The 10,423-nt window shown below is 33.3% G+C and overlaps 1 protein-coding gene across 7 annotated transcripts in view; it reads right to left on the bottom strand.

Annotated features, from left to right (window-relative positions):
• Positions 1-5,107: 5,107 nt before the first annotated feature.
• The window catches only part of Gp150 (leucine-rich repeat domain-containing glycoprotein 150), a 132,370-nt gene continuing 127,054 nt past the window's right edge, over positions 5,108-10,423 (bottom strand). For all 7 annotated transcript variants that reach the window (XM_073989566.1, XM_073989568.1, XM_073989571.1 and 4 more), the window contains 2 exons: positions 8,710-10,381; positions 5,108-6,009 (listed from right to left, as the gene is read on the bottom strand). In XM_073989566.1, coding sequence (XP_073845667.1) covers positions 5,639-6,009; positions 8,710-10,381 — 2,043 coding nt within the window. In that variant the 3' untranslated portion in view covers positions 5,108-5,638. The remainder of the gene's footprint in view (positions 6,010-8,709; positions 10,382-10,423) is intronic.

The following is a 10,423-nucleotide window of genomic DNA, read 5'->3' as shown; positions in this document are numbered from 1 at the left end:
GGAATATTTCAAATCAACAGAATATTTGAAGCTTATATCAGTTTTCGAATCCGAACCCGAAAATTTTCCAGACACGATTGTTTCCGAAGGTTATATTTATCAACGAGTTAAGTTTAGAAAAGGTGTATTCGAGGACGAAGATTTATTGTGGAAATTGTGGCTTCCTTTGGAACTAAGAGCCGATTTGATTGAACGAGTCCATAATGTGGCATCCTGTCATGGAGGATTTAGTAAAAATTTGCACAGAATTAGGGAGAAATATTTCTGGCCAAATATGGCAAAAGATATTAAAAATTTTATTTCAAACTGTGAAATTTGTAAATCTGTTAAACCCACTAACCAAATATTGAGACCTCCTATGGGTAAGCAAATCCTAACCGAACGTCCTTTTCAACGAATCTATATGGATTTGTTAGGACCTTACCCTAGGACCAAATTGGGAAATTCGATGGTATTTGTAGCCATCGATCATTTTACAAAATATATATTTTTGAAACCTTTGAAAAAAGCGAATAGTGCTGCTATCATAAAATACTTAGAGGAGAATGTATTTCACCAATTCGGGGTACCCCAGTTTATACATTCCGATAATGGATGCCAATTCGTTTCAGCACAAATGTCCGAATTCTTGAAATCATATGGAGTCAAACATATTAAAACGGCCTTGTATAGCCCACAAGCCAATGCCTCAGAGCGAAGCAACAGAGAATTTATTATAAAATTGAGGATTTTATTAAAAGATAAACAAGACAAGTGGGATTTGCATGTATCTAAAATAGCCAGTATACTCCGAAGTGACTTTCATGAAGCAATAAAGTGCTCACCATACTTCGGTGCATTTGGATACAATATGGTGCTACATGGATCCTCTTATGCTGTAATGGACAAATTAGGGTGTATGACTGAGGGACAATTCAACTATACTTCAAACGATGTAAAACTTCAATTAGTACACGAAAAAATCAAAGAGAATCTCGTTATTGCTCACGAGAAAGCAACAAAAAGCTATAACACTCGAAGCAAAAATATACAGTACAAAGTTGGACAAGAAGTGTTTCGTAAAATGTTCCAACAATCAGATTTTAAAAAGGGAGTTAATGCTAAATTATTACCACCGTACTCTAAGTGTCGAATTAGGAAAAAGGTTGGCTCATCTTGTTACGAACTTGAGACGTTAAGTGGGAAATACATTGGCCTTTATCACGCTAAAGATCTGAAGCCATTTTAAATAGTTGCCCAGCTAACTTAATCTCAGGGTGTGGCCGTGTCCCACGTAAAATTTTAGCATTAATCTGTTTTCCTTATTTTCGTCTTCTTCCTACTCAGACTGCAAAGAAGGTTTGTAGCAGATTAAGTAAATTCATAAAGAGGTAGGACAGATCTGCATTGTCATACTAATGGAATATTCCATACCCAGAAATACTATTGTTGTGCATTCATCACTCTCAAAACAAACCAATATATTCTCTTCATTCAGCTATGCATGGAGGAATCTAAGTGTTATATTTGATTGTAATATTACAAGAGCCAACTGTTATACTATCGAGTACAATGTATGGCATTTCATGTGGCTCTATTTTACAAGCCGTGGACAATTTTTTTTTAGTATGCAAATGTAGTCGCCAAAAACAATATGTAATGGTAGAAATCGTTTAACCACGACAAGACAAAGCTACAAAATTTAATAAAAAGAAAGACAAGAAAACCTGCTATGTTGCTAGGGTAATGAGGAATTTAATAATTCTGTTTCGATCTCTTCTATTCTGATCGTTGACCACTCAAGTTAAAACATTTTTCTAGTGGAACAGTATAATAAGCAACGAAAAAATAAAATATACTTTGAAAGAACTTTGAAATTAAATCATAAGCCTTGATAAACGATTTAAGTAACCAAAATACTGTTTTTGCAACGAACATTAAATAATTTAAAAGTACCGTGAAAATTATAAAGGAATTTTTATAAAAAAACTGGTATTTTCTATGGCTTAATTAATGCCAAATAATTCAGCGATAGTATAAAAGTTTACCCTTTTTTGGACAAGTGCATCATCCAACGTGGAAGCATCCAGGCTCTCCTTACCGTCTCGCTTGCATAGCGAATCTTCATAACCAACGCCCATCAGTAATTTGCCAATGGATACCCATAAGAGGGAGTGAGACATATTAATGGTGTTAATGGTGATTTCTAATGAGCTCTGCTGTTCCTGATATGTACAGTTTCTAAATAATGACAGCTTTTCGATGATTTTGATGATTTGCCGTCGGCTAAACAAAGCCAGCAATAATTTATAAAAAAAAAAAAAAAACAACTTTTAATAAGTATTATTGTGAATTTTGTAATTTTTTTACGTGATTCTATTTTTGCCAATAATTAACTTAGCCTTCGCTAAATTTATTTTATCTTGATAATTAAAACATAAGAAACGGATCATACAATTTTGCTTAAAACAATGTGATTTTCACTTGTGTGAATGTTTCATTAATTAATTAATCTTAAAATGTTTAAAAATGTAATTATTTGTAAATAATTTCTATATAACTTGCATGTTAGAGTTTATTAAAGTAAATTCTTTTTATTGCACGGTTTACTCCGTGAATAAAAGGTATAATCAATGTAAGAATTTGCATCAAAATTGAGAAAAGAGGTTAGGGTTTGGATAGGTGTTAATTGTTTTTTTATATTTGCAGAATTATACAACACCGCATGTATTGAGCTCGATCCATCGGCAGTAAACCAAGGTAACATAACCTACAAATAATTCATCAAAACCTAAATCATCATCCTAACCTAATTTCATACCACTTCGTGTAAGTAGTCGTATAACATGCAGATTATATAATTTATGATAGACTTTGACTATTATCTTTAAATTAATCATTATTTGAGATATTTTTTTTTATAAAAAAAAATTATTTATAAGACACTAAAAGTGTAATCGATTTAAACAAACGATTTAATGAATTTCCTATTAATAAATGAATTGTATATTGTATTCAAAATGAACTAATTAGACCTTTTTATGGGAATTGTTGATAGTGATAACATGGCGGTTTAGTTGGTCTCATCAATGATTAGGGAAGTAGCTAACAGAATATCATGGACACTAGTTACTTATGTTTTATAGCGGGTGGGAACAATTTAAAAAGGTGTCCCAGCGAAAACATCACTCGCATACTCTTACAGTCTGTGATTCAAAAATTATAATATGTCAGGTACTAGTAACAAGTCTTGAAGTGGTTAATTTTTTTTTTCTCTTTGAACAGTTTAACATTACTGGTTTGGAAAGAACCTCCCCCAATCCGGCGAGCTCAGCCCGTTTCAATACCACTCAAGCACTCCAAACCGTAGTGGAAAATGCAAAAAAATTAACAATTATTCAAACAGACTGTTACAAATTTTAATAACTATGGGGAGGGGGGATAAATTTATAATATGTATTTAATTTATTAAATTATTAATGTATATAACTGTGCAAAAGGATAATACGATTTTATACAGAGTGAGTGAGTAACAAGAGGACATGAAGAGTAATAGATAGATGGGGTACAATAAAAACCCTAATACATATTGTTACAATGGAATGTTCAAATATCCAAATAAATAATAATAAAGGAAAAATTGCAAATATGTCAAAAAGTTTTTAAGCTTGTGTAGTTAGATGTTCATTGGCTGTGTAATTTCCATAAACAAAGATTTGTTCCTCATTTTGTTTTAACGGCATTTACACTGTTTATTGTCATTTCGGTTTATTTGATTTAATGTGTATGGAAATATTTGTCACAAAGACGCTAGTGTAAAGATAGCCTTAGGATAATGTCGTATTAGGCAAATATTTCTTCCAGCGACCGGCAGTGTGCACTTACTGTGAACAAGTGCGCATAAATTTCAATGCATTATTTACGCTCACTTGTTCTCAGTAAGCGCACACTGCGGGTCGCTGGAGCAAATATTTGCCTAATGTGACCTTACCTATAGACTCGGTAGACCTTTCAAGACGATCTTTAATTTTCCATAATTATTTGTATAACATAGCTATTGACAAATTAAGATAAATTTTAAGAAATTATTGTACCCCTCTTCTAAGTAAATTATTTCATATATTTTTGGTCTGTTCCCGAACCACATGTATCAACTAATTTTTACTGTTTTTTTCGATATGATTAAGGAAAATTTGCTATCGTAGTAAACATTTGTAAATTCTTGCAGGTTCTGGAACAGGCATTATGAATAAAAAAATTATAATATCAAATTAATAGAAAGCAATATATTTGAATACAAAAGTTGTAAGTTGAACTTTGTATGTGCGTGAATTGAAAGGGTATTGGAAGATTAAATGTTATAATTTTTAATTTAAAGATTTGATTTGAACTGATATTACTACCAACCAAAACAGATGGCACTTTAAAGCAAATAATTTTGGTGGTACAGAAATCTGGTGTCTATCCGAGACTAAATGCATGTTTTTATAGATTTATGTATATTTTTGGGTGGCGATTTCGAATTTATTTTTTCATAAATAACAAATAAAGACAATAAGTGGTAAGAAGCAAAACAGGTTCATTTTAAAACAAATTTTGTCCAAAACCAACAAAATAGAATAAAATGAACTAAGTACAAATGAAAATGGGTTATCCAATTAGAGAAGAGGACCATCATTAGCTATACTGTAATAGGAAAGTGGTTTTATTTTCAGGGTGGAAGTGGAATACCATTTAGTTATTGGGTTAAAACTATGCATTGTTTAATAGGTCTGTTCGATAACCCAAAAATTTGTACAAACATTTACAAAATGCTGTTCGATAACAAACTTGTTCAGTAAAATAGAACTGAGAAGTTGTTGCAAGTACTCACAAGAACTTGCAAGTAATATTTACTTTCGAAGTTATCGAACGTACCTAATAAGAAAAAGGTTTATAATGATATGTAGGCCCATTTTTTGTCTATTTTCATTTCGACAAGGTAATTTCTTGAAATTTTAATGTAAAAATCTGCCTCTCAGCCTATAATTTAATTTAGAGTTTTCTTCAAAACCTGGATGTTGCTCTGTATACATAACCCTGGTAATTTTGTTTAACTATATAATAAAATAAGGGAAATAACCATGTCTTTGTGTTGTTGTTGTTTTGTTGTTTATTTGTTGTCTTTTTTCTTGGAATTCTTTTGAAAATAGTTAATAACTCAATCTTAACTTATTACATATTAATTATTTTATTTATGTATGGTATTTGTTTTTTTTTTATAAAATATTATTTATATATAAACGCTAAAAATAAACTCTCATCAAAGTTTTTAGTAGCTCAAAATCAAAAAAGAAAAAAAAAACATAGAAAATTTTAGGGATTGGGGGATTTTATTTTCTCCCTGGAAATGCTAACATGAATTGTTGTAAAATACTTTAATTTTAAGTGTTTTTAAGTTACATTTTTAAAAATAGTTTTGTTTTTGCTTGTTGTCTTTTTTATAATAAATCTACAAATAAAAATTAAAAAAAAAAAAAACTCTAAACCTCTGTTGGAAAAGTTTCGGCTAGACGAAAATACCGCTGACATTTATGTCTTATAAGAGTCTCTCACGCCATTCCTAACATTTCTTTCATCTCTGCTTTACACTTCTGGCTGTTAACTCCGCTATTTTTATTTAGGCACTGCTAATCGGTGCATATCGATGTACTTTGGGTTGTTTAGGCTCTTTGGGTGGCACAATATCTTCGGAAAGCTTCTGGTAGACTATGGAATTATTGCGAGCCTGCAACAATGACATACGATAACGTTCACCACGTTTACGCATAACCATCGATACAATCTTGGCAATGGCCAAGAGAATGATCAATACACAGGTGACAATGATAATAACTGGAATAAAGAATTTGTAACCGCCATAATAGATGCGTCCGCGTTCGATAATGCGTTCTTCATATTCATCATCATCATCGTCGTCATCATCTTCTTCTTCATCATCATCTTCTTCGCTGTAATGTTTGCGCTTGGCATCGATAATCTTGAATTTGTCTAGGAGGGGAAGAAACATAGAAAAAGGAAGAAAAATTAATAAGCAAGCAAATAAATTAAAGAAGATAAAGGAATAAAAGGTAAATGATTAAAAGAAGAACATATTGTTTTTGTGTAAGGGCCAAAGAAATTCATAGAAGAGCGAAAAGTCTCTCGTATAGGTCTTCTGATAAAAGAAAAGAGACATGTTTGTAGAAGCCTGAAAGTCTTCTTATATAAGGTTAGTAGGTTCTCATATCGAAGGCCCCTAGGCTTCCATATAGAAGACACATTAGATCTTCATATAGAAGACCATTATGTCTTCATAAAGAAGACCATTATGTCTTCATATAGAAGATATTAAGGTCTTCATATATAAGACAATTATGTCTTCATATACAAGACCATTTGGTCTTCATATAGAAGACCATTAGGTCTTCATGTAGAAGACCATTAGGTCTTCATATAGAAGACCATTAGGTCTTCATATGGAAGACCATTAGGTGTTTATATTGTAGACCATTAGGTCTACATATAGAAGACCATTAGGTCTTCATATACAAGACCATTAGGTCTTCATATAGAATACCATTAGGTCTTCATATAGAATACCATTAGGTATTCCTTTAGAAGAACATACCATTAGGTCTTCATATAGAAGACCATTAGATTTTCATATAGAAGACATTAAGGTCTTCATATAGAAGACATTAAGGTCTTCATATAGAAGACATTAAGGTCTTCATATAGAAGATCATTTGGTCTTCATATAGAAGACCATTAGATCTTCATATAGAAGACCATTAGGTCTTCATATAGAAGACCATTAGGTCTTCATATAAAAGACCATTAGGTCTTCATATAGAAGACCATTAGGTCTTAATATAGAAGACCATTAGGTCTTCATATAGAAGACCATTAGGTCTTCATATAGAAGACCATTAGGTCTTCATATAGAAGACCATTAGGTCTTCATATAGAAGACCAAAAGGTTTTCATATGGAAGACCATTAGGTCTTCATATAGAAGACCATTAGGTCTTAATATAGAAGACCATTAGGTCTTCATATAGAAGACCATTAGGTCTTCATATAGAAGTCATTGAGGTATTCATATAGAAGACATTAAGGTCTTCATATAGAAGACCATTAGGTCTTCATATAGAATACCATTGGTATTCATATAGAAGACCCTTAGATCTTCATATAGAAGACCATTAGGTCTTCATATAGAAGACCATTAGGTCTTCATAAAGAAGACCATTAGGTCTTCATAGACCATTAGGTATTCATATAGAAGACCATTAGGTCTTTATATAGAAGACCATTAGGTCTTCATATAGAAGACATTAAGGTCTTCATATAGAATACCATTGGTCTTCATATAGAAGACCATTAGATCTTCATATAGAAGACCATTAGGTCTTTATATAGAAGACCATTTGGTCTTCATATAGAAGACCATTAGGTCTTCATATAGAAGACCATTAGGTCTTCATATAGAAGACCATTAGGTCTTCATATAGAAGACCATTAGGTCTTCATATAGAGGACCATTAGGTCTTCGTATAGAAGACCATTAGGTCTTTATATAGAAGACCATTAGGTCTTTATATAGAAGACCATTAGGTCTTCTTATAGAATACATTAATGTCTTCATAAAAGTCAATTAGGTCTTCATATAGAAGACCATTAGGTCTTCATATAGAGGACCATTAGGTCTTCATATAGAAGACATTAAGGTTTCCATATAGAAGACCATTAGGTCTTCATATAGAATACCATTGGTCTTCATATAGAAGACCATTAGATCTTCATATAGAAAACCATTAGGTCTTCATATAGAAGACCATTAGGTCTTCATATAGAAGACCATTAGGTCTTCATATAGAAGACCATTAGGTCTTCATATAGAGGACCATTAGGTCTTCATATAGAAGACATTAAGGTTTCCATATAGAAGACCATTAGGTCTTCATATAGAATACCATTGGTCTTCATATAGAAGACCATTAGATCTTCATATAGAAAACCATTAGGTCTTCATATAGAAGACCATTAGGTCTTCATATAGAAGACCATTAGGTCTTCATATAGAAGACCATTAGGTCTTCATATAGAGGACCATTAGGTCTTCGTATAGGAGACCATTAGGTCTTCATATAGAATACCATTAAGTCTTCGTATAGAGGACCATTCGATCTTCTGGAGGTCTTCATATTTACCTGGAGGTCTTCATATTTAGAACTAATAGTTTAAAATCATGTATGCCTTTTTTTAAATTCCTTTGTAGAATATAGAAGGTCTTCTTGTAGAAAGGCTTAAGTCCCAATAACTAAGATATTCAAAGATGACCAACAATTTCCTTATCATATAGGAGGAGCAAAATTTCCTATGGAAGATTCAAGACAATCTTAAAAAGTATATTCGATAGTCTTCTTTAAGAATATCCAATGGTCTTCAGGTCTAATATTCTTCTATGGGAAGATTCAATAATCTTCTCTTTTATAAAGAAGCTACAAATATATTCTACAAGGAATACTTTTAGGTTAACTACAAGCAGTCTTTTTTCTGTGTGTGATAAGCTCTCAACAATTTTTCTGTAGAAAACCAATCTCCTTTGCGGAGACCTAAAATGCTTTTATAGAAATACTAAATAATCTCCAATCTGATCTCTTCCCGCAAATAAAAAATACATTATAAAATTTCTCCCTCAACTTACTCAACAAACGATCATCTCTAGTTTCCTTTTCCAAATCGACTTCTTGCACGCGAATACCGTGATCCTTAATGTTCTTTGAGATTTCAGCCTTCTTGTTGTAATCATCATAGATTTCATCATCTTCATCATCATTATCGGCATCATCATTATTGTCATCCTCATCATCATCATAGTTACTTTCATCATCGGCCGTATTCTCATCATCCTTTTCTTCCTCGGCATTATTGAATTCATCGGTATCATCTTCATCGTCTTCATTATTATCACCACCAGCGTCATGGAATGATTTGCGGGAATCTCTAAGGATCTTATCCAAACGTCTCCTTTCCATAATACTCAACATGTTCTTGGCATCTTCTTCCAAGTCTTTGTCATTCTCCTCCAAACGTTCTTCAATCTTATTTTCATCCAAATTCTTTTTGTGTGTGAAATCTTCATGTTTGCATACCTCATGGGCCAAAGCGGACCAGCCAGCTTGAGCCTGATGTTGCAATACACTGCTGTCACTATCCAAATTCTCCAAGCTGGCCATTTTATGTGGCATCATTTGAGTACTCAACGATACATAGCTGATAAAGTCTTGGAAATCTTCATTACATTTTAGAGGATTCATGCTGATGTCTAGGCTTCTTAGGTTCTTGAATTGACGTACATCACTGGAATGGATTTTGCGAATTTGATTGGAGGACACATTGAAAGACCTCAAGGTTTCGTAGAATTTATATTTGCGGCCAACACCAAATTGATTGTCGCTCAACAGAGTCTTCAATTCACAGTCGCTGACATCCAATTCACGAAGTTTATTCAAAGGCAAGAACAGGCGCACGGACAGCTTGTGTATGGGATTACCGGCCAAATTCAACTTAGCCATGTCATTGTTATTCATAAAGATCAATTCATCCAGCTTGGCAATCAAATTATTGCTCAAATCCAAGTCCACCAATTTCTTCAGGTTGGCAAAGGTGTCACGGTCCAAATTGTTGATATTGTTCCAGGCCAATTTCAGGGTGGCCAAATGGGGCATGGTCGAGAAGGTTCTGTGGCCCAAGGAGCTAATGGCACAGTTGGAAATGTCGAAATAGTAGACAGTGAAGTAGCCATTATAGCTGCGGAAACCATCGGTGGGCAATTGACTCAAACGAGGATTGTCGTTCAAACGAATCACATCCAATTCCGAATTCTTGTAGAACATCATGCTGGAAACCTGTTCCAATTCGTTGATGGACAAATCAATGTGACGCAAGTTCTTAAGGGTCAAGAAAGAATCTGGTTGAATCTTTGTTAAACCATTGCCCTTCAAGTTCAAGTTAGTCAAGCTGGACATTTTGTCGAACATGCCATGGTGGACGGTGTGAATTTGATTGAAACTCAAATCCAATTGTTGCAAATCTGAGGTGCCAAAACGTAAATCATTTGAGATGGAATTGTATTTCAGGTGCAAAATGGCCAATGCGGTGCGATTGAAGATACCAGGTGGCAATGTCTTCAACGAGTTGTAGGACAAATCCAATTCCTCAATGGTGTCAATGGTATCGAACACATGATCGGGAATCTTTTGCAAATTGTTTTGCGACAAGTTAATGTAAATCACATTGGTGAGCTGGGAAAAGGCATTGGGATTCAATTCCATGAGATTATTGCGGGACAAATCTAATTCTTCAATGCTGGAAGACTGAAATGGGAGAAGCGGTATTAAAATTCGCATTTGCCTGTG

The sequence above is a fragment of the Musca autumnalis genome, unplaced genomic scaffold (genome assembly GCF_047663935.1).
Source record: "Musca autumnalis isolate F117 unplaced genomic scaffold, ASM4766393v1 scaffold_5, whole genome shotgun sequence".
In the NCBI taxonomy this organism is placed as follows: Eukaryota; Metazoa; Arthropoda; class Insecta; order Diptera; family Muscidae; genus Musca; species Musca autumnalis.
This window is presented reverse-complemented; position numbering and strand designations above follow the sequence as displayed.